The following is a 25,571-nucleotide window of genomic DNA, read 5'->3' on the forward strand; positions in this document are numbered from 1 at the left end:
CGGGATCGTGTTGGGGGGGGAGTTGGGGGAGGGGGTCGCTCTGCCACACCACACAAATGCTTCCAAGAACGCCGAGAAGGGAACATTGCGAACCGAGCTGGAAAACACGAAACCGCCACGGCCTTCTGGGAAGGGACCTCAGCCCAACCCCCGGATCCGCCCTCGGCTCTTACAAAGGGTGGGGGGAGCGAGGAGAAGCCCGTCCATCCGCCTGTCCGTCCAGGATGACCCCACCCGGCAGGGGGTCCTGGCCTTCCGAGAGGGGCGGCCACCGGGGGCTGAAGGGCCCGGAACCAGCCGGAGGGGAGTTGGAAAGTGACGGGCGGGAAGGTGGTTTCGGACCAAACTCGGTGCCCACTTGGACCAGGAAGCCCCGGCTGGCGGAGTCGGTGCTGGGGGTGGGGGTCCCCTTGGGGTCCACCGCCAGGCAAGCTGGGTAGGAGGGAACGGCTTATGGTGGCAAGACTGTGAGGCTCAGGCCTGCTGACGGACCACCCTCCATCCCCGGCTCTCTCCTCCTCTCCCACGATGGTGGAGGGGTCGGGGTGGGCTCAGACCCCAAGGGCAAGCCTCGATTCTTACGGGGGACAGAGTCATCGCCCAGACTGATCGCGTCTGGGGGCCGGGTCGGGGGGTCTCGTTCCCCCGCGGGGCACGGTCAGGACGCTTCGGTCCACCGGGGCGTGGCTGGCCGGGCCCCCGTCCCCTCGGGGATCCCTTCGGGGGCCGGGCGGGGGGCCGGTCTCCCTCTCCCGGTGCCTCATCTGGGCCTGCCCTCCTCACCCCCCAGTCTCTTGCCCAGTGCCAGTCCAGACACGGCGGGGGGACCGGGGGACATCCCTTCAACCACAGGACGTGCACTGCCCTCGCCGAGACCAGCACCAGACTCCACTTCACCCCCAACCAAGCCCAGCCCTCTCTATGCCCAGGCCTACCAACCCAGACCGGCTCTTAGCCTGTCTTCAACCAAGCAGAGGGCCCTTTCTCTCCCGCTGTGAGACCTCGGGCCGGTCGCTTGACCTCTCTGAGCCTCTGTAAAATAGGGGCGAGAACCCCGCTCTCCCCTCACTTTCGGATCACGTTCCCGCACGTTGGCATGTGCCCCCACGACTAGTCAGTCCTTGGCATTTGTCAGGGCTCAATAAATACCATTATCAGGACTCCTCCGCTTTCCGCCAACGCTTGCCTGGCACGAGAGCCCTGAGGGGAGAATGACTGGGCGACTCGGGCCTCCGACCGGCAGGAAGAAAACGGGAAGTAGGATGGCGTGTGAGGACGGGGAGCTTGGGTGGGCAGAAAACTGGGATTGGGGCAGAGTCAGAGAGAGGGAGAGGAGACAGGAGAGCCAGAGGCAAGAGGGCAAGGAAGGAGGGAAGGAGAGTGGGAGGAGAGAGTGGCGGGGGGGGGGAGAGAAGCAGGGCAGCAAGGTCAGGGGGATTAGTGAGCCTTCCGGGGGGCAGGACCGGCTCCAGGGCAGAGTGCTCCGTTCCCTTCCTCCACCCAGCCCGGCTCCGGAGGACCCCCGAGGGGTCCCTGCCCGGATCGGGGGTAGGTGGGCAAGCCTCCTTCAAGGTGGGGGGCGGAGGGGTTTGTATCTCTCAATCTCTCCTCCTCTCCCTTTCCCATCTTTCTCTCTCTCCTTCTGTTATTAGCGTTTTTCAGCATCCGCACTTCATCCGGTCAGCTTCCCGGCACACACATGCACACGGGCACCCTCAAACACCCGCCCCCCACCATGCTCACACCCCCTTGCACGCACACCCCCCCATATGCACACACACTCTACACGCACACCCACATACCCGAATACTCATTCACCTCCCCCCTACACCCCCAACATATGCACACATACTCCCCTTGCACACACAAACCCACACCCATGCACACGTCCCCCATTCTTCAATGCGCACGCCATCATGCTCATGCACACACACACACTCCCGTACCTGCCAACACCACGCATCCGTGACTCCACGCATGCACACACACACACACATACGTACAAACTCAGGGAGTCTCCAATCTCAGTCCCCGAACCCCCACCCCAGCCCCTCGGACTCTACCCCCTCGGCTGGGTTCCTGGGATCGGACCAGATGGCTCTCCGGCCCTTCAGAGCTGGTCAAGGGGTGCCAGCCTGTCCTTGCCCTGCTCCCGTGCCCTGAGGCCAGTTGAGCCACCACTCCCGCCCGGGGGTCACCACAAGCCCTGTCGGTCAGCTGGTTCCCCCCTCCCCCCAGGGTCAGACGCTCTCCACCAGGAAATGGCATGGCTCTCACCGGGCACCCCGACCCCAAGGGGACCATCAGGACCCAGGCAGGCATGAAGGGCCTTCCGTCCATGCCGGACGCCGAGCAGGAAACCCAGGGGTCCCACGATGGCCCCAGGCGTCCCCACCCACCCCTGGGACCCTCTCCACCCACCATCACCCCCCACCCCCAGGTCAGCTGGGGGTTTCGGACAGCCAGGGGCGACTCAGAGAGTCTTCCAGGCCCGGGCCGGGCGGCGGGCAGAGCGGGCGCCGAGGGCACGTACCCAGTAGAGGACATCGGTCCAGCCTTCCATGGTGATGCACTGGAAGACGGTCAGCATGGCGAAGGCGAAGTTGTCGAAGTTGGTGATGCCGTGCTTGGGCCCGTCCCAGCCGGCCCGGCACACGGTGCCGTTGGCGCACTGGCGGCCGTGCCCGCTGCTCAGGGCGCAGGGCGATGGGTCGTCTTCCACGGGGGCGTCTTCCCCGGGTCGAGGAGCCAGGCGGGCGGGGACCCCGAGACGAGGGCACAAATGTTAGGGGAAGCAGGCCGCGAAACTTGGGGAGCACTCAAAGACCATCGGCCCTGGGGAGCAGGGGACCCCCTCCGCGGCCCCGGAGCCGGGTGGGCCCGACCCAGCTTCTAAGGTGCAGGGTGGGGGGTGCTGGACCAGGAGCCCACGGCCTGCTCGGATATGGGGGGGGGGACCGGGGAAACCTCCATCTCCCAGCCCAGCCCCTGCCCTCGGCTACCCTTGGGGAGTCCCACCTGCCCCCCCCCCCAACTCTGTGGTCCCTACCCTCAGCGGCCCGCGGGGTCGTTCTGGTCCATGGACCCTGCCCTCAGCTGCCCCAGAGGGATCCTGAGAAACTCCCACCTCACCCCCACCGTGGCTCCTCCCCTCGGTTTCCTCACCCCGGGGGGGGGGGGCGGAGCGGTCTTGCTCCAGCTTCCCCTGCCCTTAGCTGCCTCTGAGGGGGGTCCTGGGGAGACTCCATCCTCTCCCCCAACGTCCCCTGCCCTTGGCTGTCCCCGGGGAACCCCGGGAAACCCTCACATCTCCCCTCCATGGCTTCTACCCTCAGCTGCCCCTGCGGGGTGGTCCCGGAGAACCCCTACAATCCACCCGCCTCCTCTACTCTGTCCCGAGGAAGGGTCCTGGGAAAAAATCTACCCCACGGCCCCTGCTCTCAGCTGCCCCAGGGGATCCCGGAAAACTCCCATCTCATCCCCCAGGGCCCCTGTCCTCAGTTGCCCCAGGGGACCCTAGGAGACTCCCATCCCAACGGCCCTGGGCCATAGCCCACACTCACCTGTCAGACCCTCCTGGATGTTGTAGCACGTCTTGTGCATCTTCCCCATGAACAGCTCCAGACCGATGATGGCGTAGATGATGATGACGAACAGCACCAGCAGGGCGATGTGCAGCAGGGGGACCATGGCCTTGATGATGGAATTCAAGACCACCTGGAGGCCTGCGGGGGGCACAGAGAGGCAACGGCACGCTCGGGGGGAGGCCCAGCCCAGGTGGGGATCGATCTCGTGCAGGAGGGGACACAGAGGCCTCCTTCCCCTGAGCCCCTGGACACCTTCTCCCAGGCTCCCTGAGGACCGGCAGCGAGACGGCACCTGTTCTCTCTCGGGACCTCTCGGGGCCCAGGTGCATCGAGTAAACTGAATTACGGACGCTGCAGGATTCTCATGTGCTTCAGAAAGAGGGACTGAAATCCCACAGTGGGACTGAAAAAGTCTCCTTATTTATTCATTCACGCATTCAACTGGATCTCTTTAGTCCATACTGTGTGCAAAGCACTATACTAAGCGCTTGGGAGAGTACAATACAATAAACAGGCACAGTCCCTGCCCACAACGAATTTACAGTCTAGAGCGTGCTTCCAACTAATCCCGGGTCACCTTCCGTTTCTTCCACATCCATATACTGTCATCTCTTCACCACCCCTCAAACACTACCAGCCTGTCCAAGAGTTCTTTCTTCCACCCCTCCATCCATTCATAATAATAATAATTCTGGTATTTTTAAGGGCTATGTGCCAAGCACTGTAACAGTAATAATAATAATAATGGTATTTGTTAAGTGCTTACTATGTATCAAGCACTGTATTAAGCGCTGGGGTGGATACAAGTAAATGGGGTTGGACGCAGTCCCTGTCCCACCTGGGGCTCACAGTCTCAATCCCCATGTTACAGATGGCAAGGGACAGAGAAGTAAAATGACTTGTCCAATGTGACCCAGCAGACATGTGGCACAGCCGGGATGAGAACGGTCATCCACTCACCCGCTCACCGACCCCTCCATCCTTTCATCCACCCACCCACCCATTTATTCACCTCCCCACCTTCATTTATCCATCCACCTCCTCATCCCCCCAGCTATCCATCCGCCCACCTGCCTGTCTTTGGTTCCATCCACACCCTATCAATTTGGTCCCGCACAATCAAACCTCACGTCCCTAGGTTATTCAGTCCTCAAAGCATTCTCCAAGTCACGGTCCTTCTCCACCTCCTGTTATCTGAAATTTCTGAAATTCCCACCTCCTCCAGGAAGCCTCCTCCAGGGAACGTGTCAACCAACTCCGTCGTATGGCCCTCTCCCAAGTGCTAAATACGGTATTCTGCACACAGTAAGCGCTCAATAAATACCACTGGTTGACTGATTGACTTAGAGCTTGATGAGGCAGTGGATGGCAACGTAGCCTAGTGGAAAGAGCATGGGCTGGAAGTCAGCAGTCCCAAGTTCGAGTCCTCGCTCCACCGCTGGTCGGCTCCGTGACCTTGGGTGGGTCGCTTGACCTCTCTGGGCCTTTGTTTTCTCTTCTACAAAATGGGGTTAATCGAATTTGCACCTGTCAACTCAGGGGGGCTGTTGGAAGGCCAGGCTGATGTGAAAGAACTCTGGGAAAATAAAAGGGCTTTGCCACTTCAAAAGATAGTGATGATAACAATTATATTATCATAATATATTAATGATAATCACTTACTTCAGAATCCCCATATAACAATAATGTCATCATCGCCCACCGAAGTGGCAATATTGCTATTATTGATAATGGCAATGATAATAATCTGAATAATCTTAATAACACTATTACTATTAGTGATGCTTGGCAGCTGAAGAAGACTCGGAGAAGCATCGTAGCCTTGAGGAAAGAGCATGGACCTGGGAGTCCGAAGACTTGGGTTCTAATCCCAGGTCCGTCACGTGTCCGCTCGCTGAGAGGCGAAGTGACTTGCTCAAGGTCACACAGCCGATGGGTGGTGGAGCCGGAATTAGAACCCAGGTCCTTCTATCTCCCAGGCCCATGCTCTCTCCACTAAGCTATGCTGCTTCTCTATTTATTGGGCGTGCCTGTAGGTACAGCGTTGTATTCGAGACCCAAGCACCACTGCCCTCCAGGAGCTGACGATCTAATGAGGATGACAAGAAGTGCCAATATATGATCGTGGAGCAAACCCAGGAGCAGTCAGAGGAGGAGGAAGAATGAAGGTTGTGAAATTGTGGATCAGGGGGTCACTGGGAGAGGAATTAGGGAGAGGGATGATGAGGAGTTTGCCTTGGGACGCACTGAATCTTAGGTGTCAGCGGAGAGCCACATTCTAGAACTTGTTTGGGATCAAAACCGCGATCCAGACCCACATCCTTGATCCGAACCCGAGCTCGGACCAGAATCGGGTTTCCTCTGATCCAGACCCACAGTGCCAAGTCCACCTGGAACCACACCAAGGAGCCACACCCAAGATGGGGCCAGAATCAGGATCCATCCATCCATCCATCTCTGGAATAGTCCCACAAACCAGTCCCCATCTGGAACCAGAACCAGGATCCAGACCCCCATCTCTGACCCAGACCTACAGGCCAGACCCCATCTTGAACCAGAATGAGGATTCAAAACCTCATCCCTGGAAGCAGAACAAGGATATACAAGGGGAATCAGTCGTCCCGACTGGAGGCGATTCGGATCTCTCCCCCCGGGGCCGGGGCAGGGGCCGGCCAGGGCGGACGGTCACTTACTGGGGACTCCGGACACCAGCCGCAGGGGCCGCAGGACCCGGAAGGCCCTCAGAGCCTTGACGTCGAAGCCGGCGCCTTTCCCGCCCAGAGCGTTGGACCCGTCTGTCTTGGTCCCTTGTTCTAGGATGGCGCTGAAGAGGCTGGGAAACGGAAGAGAAAAGGAGCTGGAGGAAACAGGAGCCGGGGCGGTGCGGAAAGAACCAGGCCCCGGGAGCTGGGGAGTCCGGGTTCTAGTCCCGGTTCCCTCCCCACCCAGGCTGAATGTCCGTGGGAAACTCGCTTCATCTCTCTGGAACTTCAGTTTCCTCATCTGTATAATTTTTTTAAGCGTATTTGTTAAGCACTTATTATGAGCCAGGCACTGTGCTAAGCACTGGGGTAGATACGAGATAAGAGAGCCCTGTCCCAAACAGGGCTTGGAGTCTTAATCTCCATTTTAGAGACGAGGTACTGAGGCACAGAGAAGTGATGGGACTTGTCCAAGATCACACAGCAGACAAGTGGCAGAACTGGGATTAGAATCTAGGTCCACTGACTTTAAGATCATGCCCTTCCCATTAGGCTACACTGCTTTTTTTCTTCTTTTAATGGTATTTGTTAAGTGCTTACTATGTACCAGCCACTGTACTAAGCACTGGTGTAGGTACAAGGTTGGGTCTCTGTTCCACGTGGGGCTCACAGTCATAATTCCCATTTTCCAGTTAAGGGATTGAGCACAGAGAAGTGAAGTGACTTGCCCAGGGTCATACAGCATACAAGTGGAGGAGCCAGGATTAGAACCCAGGTCATTCTGACTTCCAACCTGGTGCTTATTCATAAGACCATACCGTTTCTTTAATGAGAATAATGGGGATAACCACCCTCTTCGATTATGAGCCCTGCTTGGGTCGGGGATTGGGTCTATTCAATTAAACTATATCTACCCCAGCTCTTAGCCCAGGGTTTGGCTCATAGTAAGTGCTTAATGGAACAATAATTATACTGCCAAGGGCAACAACAATTTGAACCACTAGGAAGCAAGGGAACTAAGCTCTGTCTTCTTCATCGAGAAGAAGTGCAGCCTAGTGGAAAGAGCCCGGGCTTGGGAGTCCGAGGACCTGAGTTCTAATTCCAGCTCCTCCATGCACCTACCCAGTGACCTTGAGCAAATCACTTCAATTCTCCTTGCCTCAGGAACCTCGCCTGTAAAATGGGGATTCAATACCTGGTCTCCTTCCTGCTTAGGCTGTGAGCCCCTCGTGGAGGCTGATGATTTTGTATCTACCCCCAGTGCTTAATACAGTGCTTGGCACAGAGTACAGGCTTAACAAATACCACAGTTATTATTATTATCCAGGAGGATAAAATATAATACAACGTATCTCAACCTCATGTATCTTGCCACTGACTTCACGCCCACATCCTGCCTCTGTCCTGGAACGCCCGCCCTCTTCATATCTGACAATGACACTCCCCACCTTCGAAGTCTTAGTGAAGATCCACCTCCTCCAAGAGGCCTTCCCTGACCGAACCCTCCTTTCCTCTTCTCCTCCTCCCTTCTGCATCGCCCCGACTCGCTCCCTTTATGCACCTTCACTCACGACCATATCCGTAATTTATTTATATTGACGTCTGTCTCCCACTCTAGACTATAAACTCACTGTGGGCAGGTAATGTGTCTGTTATATTTTTACACTGTCCTCTCCCAAGCACTTAGTACAGTGCCCTGCACTCACTAAGCGTTCAATAAATATAATTGGTCAATTGACAGAGGAAGGACCAGCTTTTCTGCTGCTCCTTTCCCAAAAGTCTCCCTAGGTCTTCATCCAGGAAAGCAGTGTGGCCCAGTGGAGAGAGCACGGACCTGGGAGTCAGAAGGACCGGAGTTCTAATCCCTGCTCTGCCGCTTTTCTGCTGTGTGACCTCGGGCAAGTCACTTCACTTCTCTGTGCCTCTGTGACCTCAACTATAAAACGGGATTAAGATTGTGAACCCCATGTGGGACATGAACTGTGTCCAACCTGGTTGGCTTTTATCTACCCCAGTGCTTAGTACGATGCCTGGCACATAGTAAGCGCTTAACAAACATCATAAAAAAATAGATCCAAGCAGCCTCCTCCTCTGTCCTTTCCCCAGTCCAGCAGCTTCCTGAACCCCGAACCCAAAACCTAGAAGCAATTCCAGTGGCTTCTACTCAGCCCCAGAGGCGGGGTTGGAGAAACGGGCGGTGGGGGAATGACAGAGAAAAATGAGGGAGGTACTCACCCGACCACCACGATGATAAAATCAAGTAAATTCCAGCCGTTCCGGAGGTAAGCATTAGGGTGGAAGAGGAGTCCATAGGCTATGACTTTTAAAAACGCTTCCACTGTGAAAATGATGAGGAAGAGGTATTCCACTCGTTCCTGGGGAGAGGGGAACAGAAAGGGAGAGAGAGGAGAGAGAAGAAAAAAGACATAGAGACAGAGGAAGAGAGACAGAGAGACAGAGGGAGGGACAGAGATAAAAAAGAGAGGGAGAAAGAGGCAGAGGAAGACAGAGATAAAAAGAGAGGGAGAAAGAAGACAGAGGGAGTAAGGCAGAGATAAAAATGAAAGAGACAAGCAGAGAAAGAAAATAGGTGGAGAGAGACAGAGAGAGAAGCAGACAGAAAATGGGCAGAGACAGAAAGAAAGAGACAGAGGGAGAGAGAAAAGAGAAATGGAGGCAGAGACAGAGAAGGAAAGAGAGTAAGAGAGGGAGAGATAGACCAAAGGAGAGGCAGAGAGAGAGAAAGAGAAAGAAAGGGAAGGAGATGGAAAGAGAGAGAGAAAGAGGCTGGTTAACCCAGGGTTCAGAAAGGACTGGACAACCACAGGGCTCCCACGATGAGCTGGGACCCCTTGCTGGGACCCCCCCCCGTCCCCAGGATGGGACCGGAGCGGGGGCTCCATTTTACATTTCCAACAAGCAGCCAGTTGGGGTGTGTGGCGGCAGGTTTGCCAGTGTTCCCAATCAAGGGCATCGCGGTCCAGAAGGAACGGGCCCGCTGGGTGGAGAGAGTAGCCCGTGGGTACTGGGCTGGATGGAGCCTGGGCGATCAGAGGGCTCCAAGTCGAAGGATCAGGTTGGGCTTCTAGCTTCACAACTGAGTTGGCTGGTGAGGTACAGGGATTACGAACTGCCAATCCCTCAGGTACCAGAACAACGAATTTCTAATCCCACAGACGCCAAGGTTTCGAACTGCCCATCCCTCCCCTACCAGGGGCTGTAAACTGCCAATCCCACAGATACCGGGGTTATTCATTCATTCCATCGACTTTATCGAGCGCTGTGTGCAGAGCACCGTACTAAGCGCTTAGAAAGTACAATACAGGAATAGAGAGAGACGATCCCTGCCCACAACAGGTTTACAGGCTAGAGGGATTGTGGGGCCCACCTGGGGAATAAGGTTCAGCTCTTCTGACTCCCAATTTAGGGTTTTACCCACTTCTCTTTGCAGTGTTACGTCAGAGTCGCTTGAGTGCTCTAAAGCCAAAGGAAGGTTTGATGCGGAGATGCCAATCCCACAGATGCTGGGGTTATGAACTGCCAATCCTTCCGGTGCCAGGGCTATGAACTACCTATCCCACAGAAGCTGGGGTTAGGAACTACCTACCCCTCAGGTGCCAGGGCTAGGAACTGCCAATCCCGCAGATGCCCGGATTATGAAATGCCAATCCCTCAGGTGCCAGGGCTAGGAACTGCCAATCCCACAGATGCCCGGACTGCCAATCCCTCAGGTGCCAGGGCGAGGAAGTGCTAATCCTAATGGTCGTCAGTGCTATGAACTGCCAATATCTCGGATGCCAGGACTAGGAAGTGCTAATCCTAACGGTTTCAGGGCTATGAACGGCCAATCCCACAGGTGCCAGGATTATGAACTGCCAATCCCAGGGACCCTGGAGCTATGTACTGCCATTCCCACGGGTATCAGATTCGAATCAGCGAGGACCACTTTCCCAGAGGGGAGAGCCCGACTCCTACACGAGTTGCGATCGGCTCCCTCGGGGATCGGGAGAGCAGCGGGTGTTCAGAGTCCTGGCATCCCCCGGAAATACCCTCTCCTCCATCCCCACGTCCATTTAGAGGGACCCCAGGGAGGAATCAATCAATCGATTCCTATTTACTGAGCGCTTTCTGTGCGCAGAGCACCGTACTGAGCGCTTGGGAGAGGACAACGTAACAACCCAACAGTTGGCAGAAGGGAGGTGGACCAGAGTCTCCCGAGATGCCTCTCTCCCCCGGCTGTTGGCTGTCCCCAGCCCGATCACACAGTGCCAACCGTCTATAATTACCTTGTCACCCAGCAGCTGCCAGGAGCGATGAAAGCTGTCACTTAATCGGAAAGTCGAAATTAATTAAAGGAGGGAAAGAGACAGGAGGAAGCAGGCCAAGGCTGGGGCTGCGGTTTCTTTCCATCGAGAGGCCCGAGCTGGACGACCGTTGGCATTGGCAAGGAGGACGTCTACGGATTCATTCATTCAATCGCATTTATCGAGCGCTTAGTGTGTGCAGAGCACTGTACTAAGCGCTTGGAAAGTACAATTCAGCAATAAAGAGAGGCCATCCCTGCCCACACCCGCTTAAAGTCGGGGGAGACGGGATGGGGGCTGTATCTACCCCAGCTCCGACTCCTGGAAGTCTCCATTTGCGAGAGCCTGCCTGGGGATGGGCAGAGTGACCTTGGGCCAGTCACTTTTCTAGGCCTCGGTTGCTTCCTCTGTAAAATGGGGATTAGGACTTGAGGCCTATATGGGACACGGACCGTGTTTAACCTGGCTGCCTTCTATCTACCCCAGTGCTTAGTACAGTGCCTGGCACATAGTAAGCCCTTAACAAATACCATTTAAAATATAAAAAAGAAGAGTTTGGCAATAAGCTGCATTGCTGCTTGCCCATCGATTTGTTGCACACTGGGCCATGGTAGGGACAAGAGAGAGGGCATGAGTGGCACCTCGCCAAGCCAGCAGCACAATAATCAATTCCTCCCCGCAGGCTCTCCGTCCTGAAATCATCGGGACTGGACGGATGCTGTCGGCGATGGAAGACTTCATCATCATCTATCACCGCTGTTATTATCCTTATCATTACTGAAGCAGCGTGGTTTAGTGGCAAGAGACCAGCCTTGGGAGTTAGAGGGTCTTGGGTTCTAATCCCGGCTCTGCCACTTGCCTGCTGTGTGACCTTGGGCAAGTCAGTTCACTTCTCTGTGCGCCTCAGTTCCCTCATCTGCAAAATGGGGATTGAGACTATGAGCCAGGGACTGGGTCCAATCCAATGTCTGGCACAATAGTGATCGCTTAACACCACGATCGTTATTATTATTATTAATAGTGTTTAACTATTATTACATTTGTTAAACACTTTCTTTGTGCACTCTCACTATTCTAAACACTGGGGACAAGAGCAAGGATGTTAATTCTGTATTTATATTAATGTCTACCTCTCTCTCTAAACTGTAAGCTCGTCGTGGGCAGGGAATGCTTCTATTGTTCTGTTGTACTCTCCCAGAGCTTAGTACAGTGCTCTGCACGCAGTAAGTGCTCAATAAATACGATTGATTCAACCGGGAATCCCATCTGGGGCTGAGGACTTAGACCAGAAGAATATCAGTTCGACAACAACCCAGAATTATCTCAGTATCCATCTCCCCTGCTAGACTGTAAGCTCCTTGAGGATAGGGGTTGCGTCTTCCGACTCTATTGTATTATCCACCCCCAAGCGCTTAGTACGGTGCTCTGCTTATAGTAAGTGCTCAATAAATACCACTAATTGATTGAGGGATGGCTGGAGGGAATAGGGTTCCTAATCATTCCTGCTGAGCCACTCTGGGCTGAATAACAATAGTCCCAAGAAGGCAGAGAAGCCCTAGGGTAGATACAAGCTCATCGGGTTGGACACAGGGACCCTGTCCCAAGTAATAATAATAACAATTATAACCGTATTTGTTAATAATAATAATAACGTTGGTATTTGTTAAGCGCTTACTATGCGCAGAGCACTGTTCTAAGCGCTGGGGTAGATACAGGGTAATCAGGTCGTCCCACGTGAGGCTCACAGTTAATCCCCATTTTACAGATGAGGTAACTGAGGCACAGAGAAGTTAAGTGATTTGCCCACAGTCACACAGCTGACAAGTGGCAAAGCCGGAAATCGAACCCATGATCTCTGACTCCGAAGCCCAGGCTCTGTCCACTGAGCCATGCTGCTTCCCCAAAGTTAAGTTCCCCATAGTAAGTTAAGCACTTACTATGTGCCAAGCATTGTTCTAAGCGCTGGGGTAGATACAAACTAATCAGGTTGGACACAGGGACCCTGTTCCGAATAATAATAATAATAATAATCGGTATTTGTTAAGCACTTAGTATATGCCAAGCACTGTTCTAAGCGCTGGGGTAGATAAAAGGTAATCAGGTTGTCCCACATGGGGCTCACAGTCTTCATCCCCATTTTCCAGATGAAGGAACTGAGGCAAAGAGAATAATAATAATGGCATTTATTAAGCGCTTACTATGTGCAAAACACTGTTCCTCAGCGCCGGGAGGTTACAAGGTGAGCAGGGTGTCCCACGTGGGGCTCACAGTCAATGCCCATTTTCCAGTTGAGGTAACTGAGGCCCAGAGTAGTGAAGTGAGTTGCCCAAAGTCACACAGCAGACAAGTGGCGGAGCCGGAATTAGAACCCAGGTCCTTCCGACCCCCAGCCCCGTGCTCTCCCTCCAGGCCACGCGGCTTCCATCTATCCCAGCGCTTAGAACAGCGCAAGGCATATAGTAAGCGCTTAACAAATACCATAATAATAATAATAATAATATTAATTCACTAATTCAACTGTATTTCCTGAACTCTTAGGATGTGCAGAGCACTGTATCCCAGCTCTGCCACTTGTCAGCTGTGTGACCTTGGGCAAGTCACTTCATTTCTCTGTGCCTCAGTTATCTCATCTGTAAAATGGGGATTAACTGTGAGCCTCATGTGGGACAACCCGATTGCCCTGTATCTACCCCAGCGTTCAGAACAGTGCTCTGCACATAGTAAGCGCTTAACAAATACCAACATTATTACTAGGCGCTTGGGAGAGCACGATACAACACTGAGCGGACACATTCACCCATCTCAAGGCTCTGGCAAGGCCTGAGAGTTTCAGCTGGGGCCCCCGGCGTGGACGGCACGGGTCTCAGGGCCAGTGGCCGGGGAAGACTGTGTGCAGAGCACTGTACTAAACGCTTGGAAAGTACCATTCAGCAACAAATAGAGACAATCCCGACCCAACAACGGGTTCACGGTCTAGAAGATCCCCGAGCTCGAGGATGGGGCAGACCACCCGGCCGAAATGCCACGATATGCAAATAATAACGGGGGGGGGGGGGAAATTGGGAAAAATTAAGTTCCTGCAGGAGCACAGGGGCTAATTATAAGATGGAAATAGTCACCATGGTAACTGGGAGCGAACAGTAAATAGGCAATTATCTGGCAGAAATGATCCTCTTCTTTCTTTCTTTCTTTTTTTACATATGTGGGGGGTTTTTTTAATTTGAAAAAGACACGGTCTATTATAGTCTAATGGTCTTCGGGTTGAGTGGGGGGGCGTTGATGCGATCTTGGGATGAGAGGAAATCTTCACCATTTTTGATAAAAATAGAAAGCCGCTCTCTGGACTGTACAGAACGGCGGAGGGAGGTTGGAGCAATTAAGCGATTTTCTGCCAATCTCACCCTCTACCCTCTCTGCCACCCGGGTGGGAGAACTTGGCTCTTGGTGAGCGTGGTGAGAAGTCAAACCAACCTGTAGACACCATTTGTTAGCGCTTACTATGTGCAAAGCACTGTTCTAAGCGCTGGGGAGGATACAAGGTGATCAGGTCGTCCCAAGTGGGCCTCACAGCCTTCATCCCCATTTTTACAGATGAGGGAACCGAGGCACAGAGAAGTGAATTGACTTGCCCAAAGTCACCCAGCTGACAAGCGGCGGAGCCGGGATTAGAACCCACAACCTCTGACTCCCCAGCCCGGTGTCTTTCCACTAAGCCACGCCGCTTCTCTAACAAATACCGTAATTATTAATAGACGCGTTCCTGTCCACAGCGAGTTTACAGTCTAAGAGGGAGCTTTCAGTCCACAATCAGTGGTACTTATTGAGCGCTTAATATGCGGAGCACTTTACTAAGCGCTGTCAGGGAGAGTCCACTCTAATAGAATTAGTAGGCACTTTCCCCGTCCAGAGGGAACTTGCAGTCTACAATCAAACATTGGTATTTATTGAGCGCTTATTGTGTAGAGCACTGTATCAAACGCTTCGGAGAGTCCACAAGGAGCGTACACTTCGAACTGGGGAACGGGGAGGAGGGTGGGGGGTAACCGTCGTGTCCAAACTAGGGAGTCAATAATTTACAATAATAATGTCGGTATTTGTCAAGCGCTTACTATGTGCAGAGCACTGTTCTAAGCGCTGGGGGACATACAGGGTCATCAGGTTGTCTCACACGAGGCTCACAGTCTTAATCCCCATTTTACAGGTGAGGTAACTGAGGCACAGAGAAGTGAAGTGACTTGCCCACAGTCACACAGCTGACAAGCGGCGGAGTCGGCATTCGAACCCATGACCTCTAACTCCCAAGCCCGTGCTTCTAGGAAGGCCCGTGCTCTAGCTGGGAGTCAGAAGGTCATGGGTTCGAATCCAGGTCCGCCCGGAGATCTTGGGCAAGTCACTCCATTTCTCTGGGCCTCCGTTCCCTCATCTGTAAAATGGGTATTAAGACTGTGAGCCCCATGCTGGACAGGGGCTGTGTCCAACCCGATCGGCCTGTGTCCACCCCAGCGCTTAGCACAGTGCCTGGCACATAGTAAGCGCTTAACGAATACCATTCTTCTTCTTTTTTATTATTATTCTTTCCCAAGGCTGGCGGCTCCCCCCGCCCTTCCCACGCCCCGTTGAAGGGCAGGCAGGAAACTCAAGGTTGAAAGCTTGTTCCACTTAGGGGAAAATGTGGACGAGAAAACTGATGAAGATGCGGTGTGGGGGGGCGAGAAGAACGGTTACTTACGACTTGAAGGCTGAGAAAATCTAAATAAAGGGTTAGATGATGAACTCAGCCGAGGATGGGAGCGGGTTTTATCACTGCTCCCCGGGAAAATTGCCTGTCAGAGCACCCCAAAGACGCCCCATAATTTATCCATCAGAACAGGGAACAACGACTAGGGAGCGTCCCGGCCTCTCTGTCGTTTGGCTAGGAGGTTTCGGGCCTTGGCTTCCTTTTTCAAAGAAGCGTTTCACCGAAGCCCGGGGTGGGAAGCAGCGGAGGGGAAGAACAGGGGGCAGGGAGTCAGGAGATTTGGGTTCTAATCCCAGCCCCGCCACTGGCCTGCTGTGTGACCCTGGGAAAGTCACTTCACTGGGCCTCAGTTTTCCCGCGTGCAAAAATGAGGATTTAATAGCAATAATAATAATAGTACCGGCACGTGTTAAACGCTTACTATGTGCCCGGCACTGTTCTAAGCGCTGGGGTAGGTACCAGGTGATGAGGTTGGACACAGTCCTTGTCCCACCTGGGACTCACAGTCTTCACCCCCATTTTACAGATGAGGGAGCTGAGGCCCAGGGAAGTGAAGTCACTTGCTCAAGGACACCCAGTAGGCACGTGGTGGAGCCGGGATTAGAACCCATGACCTTCTGACTCCCAGGCCCGTGCTCAAGGTCACACAGCCCACAGGAGGCGGAGGCAGAATTAGAACCCACATTCTCTGATCCTCAAGCCCGTGATCTTGCCACTAGGCCAAGCTGCTTCTGCTTCTTTGTACCTTTTTCCTTGGCATTTGAACTGCGCGCCCCAAGGGAGATGAGCGCCCGATTAAGTTGTAAGCCACGCTAGTACTTGACGCATGATCTAGTGGATAGACCAAGGGCCTGGAACTCAGAAGGCCATGGGTTCCAATCCTTCCCCTACCACTCGTCAACTGCGTGGCCCTGGGCAAGTCACTTTACTGGGCCTCAGTTACCTTATCTGTAAAATGGGGATGGAGACTGTGAGCCCCACGTGGGACGGGGATGGTATGCTAACAAACCCTTAAGGAATATCATGATTATTATTATCCCCTATCTTTAGCGCTTGACCCTTAGTTTGCGCTTAACAGGTACCACGATCATGAAGGACTAAATTTTCCTGAAAAGACCCAAGAGACAGGTGTTGATTCGCAAGTGTTAGCCTAATCACAATCGCGTTATCAAAGCAATTATCGCCTTAACAAGGGCCTTCTGTGGTCGTGTTAGAAGTAATCAACTTTCCCTTCTGTGGCCTCCAAGTACTCACAGATGTCCCCTCTGGGTACTTGATAGTCACCCTACCCTAACCCTCACGGCACTTATGTCCATAGCCCTAATTTATTTATATTGTCTGCTTCCCCCGCTCTGGACTGCAAGTTCGATGGGAGCAGGAAACGGGTCTACAAACTGTTGTATTCTACTCTCCCGAACGCTTACTACAGTAAGCGCTCAATAAATACCACGGATGGACGGATAATTAACTATGCCAAAAGTCAAGTGTGGGAACAACTCTGAAAATAGGGACTGCGGCAGTTTTAAGCCTGCCAGACAGTTTCCAGTTTTAATATGACTGGGATACTTATAGTTTATTTTCCAAACTGGGACATTTATAAACTCGACGCAAAACATCAACATGAGAAAGTTAAACTCTATGGCAAGAGGAGAATGAATAAAAAGATGAAAAATAAAGTAAACTCTAACACTTAAGTGCCCCGTTCACCTAACGTGTGAGCTGTTTAAAGGGTCATTTATGAAGCCATGGAAAAGAACAACATTAAAAAATTCCGTCATGGGAGAATGACTAATACGATAAAGAACGAGAAAAATGATGAAAAATTTAAAAACTAATACATAAGTGTCCATTTCCCCTATCGCTTGAGGGATCTATGGGGACGTTTAATATCATTAACTTTGAAATCAACTAAAATGCCTCTGAAAATCCACGATTTAAAGTGGGCCACCTGCTAATTGCAGGGCTAATCGACTTATTTCTGACCTGAGGCGAAAGGAAAGTTTTAAGCAAAGGGCACTTAGAAATTTGACAACAAACTTTGCGTTTATCAGCTCTAAACTGTAAGCTCGTTGGGAGCAGGGAACATGTCTACCAACTCCGTCGTATTGTATTCTCCCAAACGCTCAGTACAGTGCTCTGCCCACGGTAAGTGCTCAATAAATACCACCGATCGATTGGAAAAGCGACCCATTTCCTTAAAAAGCAAGTAGCTGGGGGTGGGAGGGATACCTGGGTGTCAACCTCTGGTGCACTTCTCCTTGAGGCCTGGGGCCCATTAAGTCTGGTCTGTGCCAGGGACCCAGGAGTCCCAGTCTCGGCTCTGCGCTTGGGACTTGCTTTAGAAGCGAGGGCAAGCTCTAGCCAGAATCAGCGCTCAGTACAGCGCCTGGCACATAGTAAGCGCTTAACACAAGTCATTATTAAGTAGCTCTCCGCCCAAGAAGGGCCAAGTCCCCAAGCTCGCCAATTTGAACCACTTCCAGAAGCCTCAGAGCGAAAGCCAAATTGAGAACCCCCCAGCTACTTGCTTTTTAAGGAAATGGATCGCTTTTCCAATCGATCGGTAGCATTTATTGAGCACTTACTGTGGGCAGAGCACTGTGCTGAGCGTTTGGGCGAATACAATACAACGGAGTTGGTAGACATGTTCCCTGCTCCCAAATTGAGAAATTTCAAATTGAGAAATGACCCCACTTCCAGGGCCAAGTTCTACCCTTTCCACGCTCCCAGAGTCCAAAGCGCTCAGTACAGTGTTCTGCACACAGTAGGTGCACCGTATGGCATCCTGTACACGGTAGATGCCCACCGTCATGCTCTTAACACTGTATGTGCCTAGTAAGTAATTCTGCCCACACAGCAGGTGCCCAGTACAGTGCACTACACAGTATTGCATCTCCTACCTCCTTCACTTCTAAAATAAACCACTTAGCGGCCCTGCTGGAGCCGCACGGACCCTATTCGCCTCCTTCCTCTGTGACCTGGGGCAAGTCACTTCACTTCTCTGTGCTTCGGTTCCCTCATCCGGAAAATGGGGATGGAGACTGTGAGCCCCCCGTGGGACAGGGACGGTGTCCAACCCGATTGGCTTGCATCTATCCCAGCGCTTAGTACAGTGCTTGGCACATAGTAAGCGCTTAACGAATACCACAATTGTTATTATTATTATTTATCCCGGTGCTGCCCTCTGACTTGTGCCCGACCTGAGCAGGGCCCTGAATCAGGGACAACCTGCCGATCATTCATTCATTCAATCTTACTTATTCATACATTCGATTGCATTTATTGACCATTTCCTGAGTGCAAAGCATTGTGCTAAGCGCTTGGGGGAGTACCATAAAACATCAGACCCATTCCCTGCCCACAACGAGCTCACGGTCTAGAAGGGAAGACATTTATGGAGCCCTTAGTGTGTGCAGAGCCCTGTAATAAGCTCTTGGGAGAGCACAAGAGACCCAGTTGGTGGGGATAAGGGTGCTTACTGCAGCCAGGGAAACCCACCCACCCAAGCTGTCCGGGCCCATGGCGGGATCCCACCCCCAAGCCGAGCGGCCCCCCCAAACAGAAGGCCTGCTCTGAAAGGGCAGAGAGAGGCAGCGCTGTCTCCATGGCAACGAGCTAATCCGCCCAAGAAAGCAAAGGACCAGAGCGGGGTGAGGGGCAGGGCCCGGAAGCCCCCCACCCCGGATCTGCAGCCCGAGGAGCCAGCGGCCGGTGAAAACGAGTCACCACGCCCGTCTGCGGGAGATGCGAGGGGCCGCGAGTCGGCCGCCGGTTGCCATAGGGACCCGAATCTTCCGCGTTGCCACGGCAACCGACTCCAGTGTGTTCCGGGCACCACCTGCCGCCAGATAGGGGTGAGAGATAAGGAGCGGGGAGGAGGGGGGGCGAGCAGGTGGAGGTGGTGGAGGAGGAGAAGCAGGTGGAGGAGAAGGAAGAGGAAGAATAAGAGAAGGGGAAAGGAGGACGAAGAGAAGGAGAGGAGGGAGAGGAGGAAAAGGGGAGGGAGAAGAGAGGAAAAGGACAAGGTAGAGTCCAAATCTACGTACTTCGAACAAATGTTCGGAGAGCTTGGTCCACATGTTCCCTGATACAATGAAGCCAGTGCCACAGTGAGGATCTATAGGAGAGCGTGTGGCTCTGTGCATGAAGGGAAGCCCTCTGGTTGCTTTCGATGCTGCTCCGTCACCCCGTGGAGAAACAAAATGGTGGCTCCCCTTCTGCCAGGCCCCGAGCTTGGGTCCTTCTCAGTCCCTGCAGGGCAGGCTTGCCCTTTGGACCTCCAGATGCCCAGGCCTGGGTCCGTGAGATCGCTGGGTGCCCTGGGTTTGGGAGGTTCCCGGGAGGCAGAGAGAGAGAGAGGGTAGAGATGGCTCTCAAACACCCCCTTAGGGGTAAGCTCCTAGACGACAGGGACTCTTCCTTCTTTGGTGTGTCCCCCAAGTTTTAATAAGAGGGCACAGCACGCCGTTGGCAGATAATGGCATACCGGTCAATCAATCAATAGTATTGATCGTTTACTGTGCACAGATCACCGGACTTAATTATTTGGGAGAGTAGGACGGTTAATGTGTACGATCCATGCCTTCAAAGAGCTTACCGTCTTAGGTGTACAGAGCACTGTAAAAAACACCTGGAAGAGTACAACTGAATTAGCGGACACGATCCCTACCCTCGAGAAGTTTACAATCTAGCGGGGTATTTTGCCTCATTCCGATTTATTCTGAGAAACCAACTGTGAATGTACAGTGAGGAAAAGACTAAATTTATATAGCAAGCACGGTGACAAAAGTGAGCAATTAAACACACAGATAACAAACAAAAAAAAACCCCATCTGAGCAGATCTGAAGTTGTCTGGCCCAGTGGAGAGAGCACGGGCCTGGGAGTCAGAAGAATCTGGGTTCCATTCCTAGCTCCTCCCTGGCCTGCTGTGTGACCTTGGGCAAGTCACTAAACTTCTCTGGGCCTCAGTTACTTCATCTGTAAAATAGAGATGAGGCCCGGGAGGGACATGGATTGTGCCCAATCCTATTAGCTTGTATCTACCCCTGCGCTTAGCACAGTGCCTGGCACGTAGTTGGTGCTTAACAAATACCATAATTAAAAAAAAAAACCCGCACAAACAAGCTAAGGAGGTTGATTCATTCATTCATTCAATCGTATTTTTTAAGCGCTTACTCTGTGCAGAGCACCGTACTAAGCGCTTGGAATGGGATGGTGAGACCTGAGAAGAGCTCCAGGAGAAGGTGGATTCTTAGAAGACTTTAAAGGTGGAGAGGGAGAAGGAGGAGAGTTCCATATTAGAGGAAGGGCTTGAGGAAGAGGACAGAGGCAGGACAGGTAAAATCACTGTAGGGTTAAGAAGTCAGCTTGGGAGAAGTGAAGAGTGCAAGCTAAGGCAAAATGGGAGACAGCTAGTAGTCAGTCGTATTTATTGAGCGCTTACTGTGTGCCGAGCTCTGTACCCCATCTGTAAAAATGGGGAATAGGACTTTGAGCCCTACCTGGGACAACCTGATAAACTCGTATCTCCCCCAGCGCTTAGAACAGTGCCTGGCACATAGTAAGCGTTTAACAAATACCATCATCATTATTATTATTACTAGGCACTTGAGAGAGGACAGTACAACAATTAGACACATTCTCTGCCCACTACGAGGTTAGAGTCTACAGTAATAATTGGGATACTTGTTATTAATAATAAAAATAATGGCATTTGTTAAGCGCTTATTAAGTGCCAAGCACTGTTCTAAACGCTAGGGGAGATACAAGGTTGTCACAGGTGGGGCTCACAGTCTTAATCCCCATTTTACAGATGAGGGAACTGAGGTCCAGAGAAAGTAAATGACTTGCCCAAAGTCACACAGCTGACAAGTGGCAGAAGCGGAATTAGAACCCATGACCTCTGACTCCCAAACCCGGGCTCTTTCCACTAAGTCACAGAGCTTCACACTTAAAGCTAAGTGCTTTCTATGTGCCAGGCACTGAATTAAGCGCTTGGGAGAGGCCAATACAACAATTAAAATGACACATTCCCCGCCCATAACGAGTTCACAGTCTAGTAATTACTGTGATATTTATTAAGTGCTTTCTGTGTGCCAAGCACTGTATTAAGCGCTTGGGAGAGGACAATACAAAAATTAAACCGACACATTCCCTGCCCAAAGCGAGTTTACAGTCCAGTAATAGTAATAACTGTGGTATTTATTAAGTACTTTCTGTGTGCCAAGCACTGCACTAGGCGGTGGGGTAGAGACAAGATTACGAGGTCCCACGTAGGGCTCACAATCTATTTTGTGCTCACAATCCCCGTTGTGCAGGTGAGGGAGCTGAAGCACGGAGATATCAAGGGCCTTGCCCAAGGTCACAAAGCGGAAAAGTGGCAGAGTGGGGATTAGAACCCAGGTCCTTCTGACTCCCAGGCCCCGGGCTCTATCCACTAGGCCACACTGCTGCTCAATCCTTTAAGGTGATGGTGAGAAGTTTCCGTTTAACATAGGGAGAAGTGGACGGTCCTTGGCAGGGAGGGGCTGGAGGAGGGGAGCCCCGTGTTCTAAGCAGCTTTTTAAGATGATCCGGGTAGGAGTTCGTGGGACAGATCGAAGAGGGCAGAGGCAGGGAGAGCCCAGAACCTTTCAGTGTCCTCTTCCCCCAGCTAAACAATCCAGATTCCTTCCCTTTTCGCTCATAGCTTGTACTTCCCAGCCCTTCAATCAGTGTCCTGCTTGCCTTTCAACGGTCTCCAACTCCCCAAAGCTCTCTTTGATCGCAGGGCTCATCTTGAACTCTCTGTCCCTGGGAGGACTTAAAAAAAAAAAAAGAAAAAGAAAAAGAAAAAACAACCCTGTTCCCAAAGTGTTCCCTGGCTGTTTGGACGAACGGAGGAGCTTCTGTGGCAGAGACCCATCAATCCAGGGGACAGGACACTGCACCAGCCCAAAGACGGTCAACACCCCGCCGTCTCCCTGGAAACGCCCCCTCCCCAACTTTTCTGGATGTTTGTTTAAGCGGCAAGTTCATACCAGCGGGCCCAGAGTTCATTAATTTCCCATCGGAGAGCCGAGGAGGAATATGGGGGCCCCGGCGGGCAAGGGGAACTCGGGTGTCCGGGGCTGGGGAGAAGGGGGAGCAGGAAAACCAGGGCCCGAGGAGGAGAAAGGAGGGAAGCGGACTAGAGAACGGAGAGGAAGGGGGTTGGACCAGGGGATGGGGAGGAGAGGGAGGAGAAGAGCGTGGACCAGGGGCTTGCAGGGAGGAATGACCAGCAGACAGACAGGGAGGAGACAGCGAGAGGGTTTCGATGGTAATCCTGGAGATAGCAGCATCAGCAGGAGGAACCCACTTCAGAGTTTTTTGGAAATGCCCAAACCACTCCCGAGAGCAGACGGCGTCGGGGGTCAACCAGCGCTTGGCTAGTGAGGAGAGCGGGGCCTAGAGAAGCAGCGGGGCCCAGCGGAGAGAGCACAGGCCTGGGAGTCAGAAGGACCTGGGTTCTAATCCCAGCTCCACCATCCGACTGCTCTGTGTCCTTGAGCAAGTCACTTCACTTCTCTGGGCCTCGGTTACCTCCTCTGTAAAATGGGGATTAAGACTGAGCCCCATGTGGGACGTGGACTGTGTCCAACCTGATTAACTTGTATCTACCCCAGCGCTTAGCACAGTGCCTGGCATATAGTAAGCACTTAGATGCCACTAAAAAAATGCCAGGAGGTAGCAGTGGGCAGTAAGGAGGGCAAACCAGGCTCTGGACGCTGGATGACCACTCACTTAAAATGGGGATTGAGACTGTGAGCCCCATGAGGGACAAGGACTGTGTGCAATGCAATTTGCTTGTATCCATCCCAGCGCTTAGTACAGGGCCTGGCACATAGTAAGGCTCAACAAATACTACTAAAGAAAGACTGAAAAAGTGGGTTGGGGATGAGCAGAGCAGGAGAGATGGGGGCAAGAAAAGCAGGATAGCCTAATGGAAAGATCACGGGCCTGGAAATCACTCATTGTTTCATTCAATAGTGTTTATTGAGGGCTTACTATGTGCAGAACACTGTACTGAGCGCTTGGAATATACAATTCGGCAACAGAGACAATCCCTGCCCATTGACGAGCTTACAGTCTAAGTCAGGATGGGGATCCAGCCCCCTCTCCCCCCAGCCACCCCTACTGAACAGCGGGGTGAATTTGGCCAGAAATTTCAGCTGTGTACATACTCCACTATGGATTCAATTTCTATCTTTCCGTTCTCTCTTCCTATCTAACGAGGAAGAAAGATAGTAAGTTCCTTGAGGGCAGAGATTGTGTCTCTGCCACTGAACTCAAGTGTTCAGTACTGGGTTCTGCAATAAATCAGACTGGTACTGTATTGAGCCCTGGGAGAGAGGTCACAGGTGGGAATTAGACACAGACCTCGTCCCCTCGGGGGCTCACAGTCTATGAGCAAACCGGCTGAGAATTTCCCCTGTGATGACACGTTCTCAAGTGAATGCCCATAAGGGGCTGTGCCCGCCTCACCCCGCCCGGGCCGGCCACAGTGTCCGATCAATCCCGGGCAGTCCGGGGGCCGGGAACGATGCGTGGTCTCCCAGATTCAGAGAAATGGACGGTGTCCCCAAAGTGGTCTGAGGGAGCCTCGCCCAACTCGGAATCTCTCTCTGGAGTGAAAACTTGGGCCTGCAGGAATGAAGGCAGTCAGGGCCAAAGCCAGGGGTGTGAATAGACCCAGCCTGCCTCGCGGGGGCAAGGATGGAAAGGTTTCCTAGGTCAACTCAGGTTACTATCTTCTCTTTAAGAAGAAATACAAGGAGAGGCAGAAGGAAAATGTCATTGATGACAAGGGCCACGCAAGTCAACGGATCCCCTCCCTGGGGGATGGGTTTCCTTGGACACACGCACCCCTACCTCCCCCACCCCCACAATCCATCCCCCTCTCTCCAGAGGGGCCACCTTCAGCTGTAAATTAGGGAGCGGATCTTCCCAATGCAAGTAGGAACCCATGAATATGGGGGGAAACAGCTGTTGTCAGTTGCACTGAGACTAAGAAACCACCCAATTTTACCACTTGGAATCATTAAATGAGGGAGTCTTACTCCTATTGATTCCCCAAATTAGAAAAATTACGACCTTCTTGCGGATCCAAAAACAGGAGATTGTTACCTCACTGATACCAAATGGAATCTCCACTGATGGAGAAACAGGATGACCGGTGGGAAAACCACAGGCTGGGAGCCAGAGAACCGAATCCCAGCTCCGTCACATGCCTCCCGTGGAACCGAGGGCAAGTCACTTTCCTTCTCTGTGCTTCCTCATCCAGAAAAATCCTCTTCTGCCGCCCAGTTGGCTCGGGAGCCCCATGTGGGACAGTAACCATGTTCACCCTGATTATTCTGTATCGACCCTAGTGCTTGACACAGAGTAAACGCTTAACAAATACCACCATGATCGTTCACTGCAGAACTTGCCGATTCCTCGGAGACACTGACAACGGCAAAGACTATCAGACACAAATGGGTTTCGTAGACTCCTGAGCGAAAATCATTTTCTCTGCCTGTTTATCTCCCACCACGGGACCCAAGCCCAAAAGGAGAAAGGACGGGTGGTCCGCTTCACTTGTTCCTTCCCCTCAGGAGGTGCTCCATAAATAAATGAGTGGTTGACTGACTGATCGATCGATTAAACCAGATTTCCTCCCGTTGCCAGAGTCACCACCCACAGCTGTTTTGGTTTGTAATGATAATAATAATAATTACAGTACTTTATCCGTTCACTCCATCGTATTTATTGAGCGCTTACTGTGTGAAAAGCACTTGTTAAGTGCTTACTACGTGCCAAGCACTGTTCTAAGCACTGGGGTAAATACAAGTTAATCAAGTTGGCCAGAGGCCCTGTCCCACACACAGTCATAATTCCCATTTTGCAGATGAGGTAAGTTAAATTAAGCCCAGGGAAGTTAAGTGACTTGCCGAAGGTCACGCAGCAGATATGTGGTGGAGTGGGGATTAGAACCCAGGTCTTTCTGACTCACAGACCCGTGCTCTGCCCACTAAGCCAAGCTGCTCTGTCTGGCCGGGGGGGTTCCAACCACAGTCACCGCCCGCTCAGCTGCCGGGGAGCCACTCTCCGGGCACTGGATGACAGCTCCCTGGCAGGCCCGGGGTTGGAGCTCTGGAATCGGGCCCGCATCCCTGGAACGGTTCCCAGCTCTGCCCTTTCCTCTGCCCCCTCCTGGGCCGATGGCCGGGCTTGGGG

At 52.7% G+C, this 25,571-nt stretch overlaps 1 protein-coding gene across 1 annotated transcript in view; it reads right to left on the reverse strand.

Annotated features, from left to right (window-relative positions):
* Window positions 1-25,571, reverse strand: part of CACNA1C (calcium voltage-gated channel subunit alpha1 C) — a 150,281-nt gene that overhangs the window by 65,502 nt on the left and 59,208 nt on the right. Inside the window, exons 4-7 of the mRNA XM_029054421.2 lie at window positions 8,525-8,664; window positions 6,281-6,420; window positions 3,564-3,725; window positions 2,534-2,730 (exon numbers count right to left, since the gene is read on the reverse strand). Coding sequence (XP_028910254.1) covers window positions 2,534-2,730; window positions 3,564-3,725; window positions 6,281-6,420; window positions 8,525-8,664 — 639 coding nt within the window. The remainder of the gene's footprint in view (window positions 1-2,533; window positions 2,731-3,563; window positions 3,726-6,280; window positions 6,421-8,524; window positions 8,665-25,571) is intronic.

The sequence above is a fragment of the Ornithorhynchus anatinus genome, chromosome X4, assembly GCF_004115215.2.
Source record: "Ornithorhynchus anatinus isolate Pmale09 chromosome X4, mOrnAna1.pri.v4, whole genome shotgun sequence".
Taxonomy (NCBI): Eukaryota; Metazoa; Chordata; class Mammalia; order Monotremata; family Ornithorhynchidae; genus Ornithorhynchus; species Ornithorhynchus anatinus.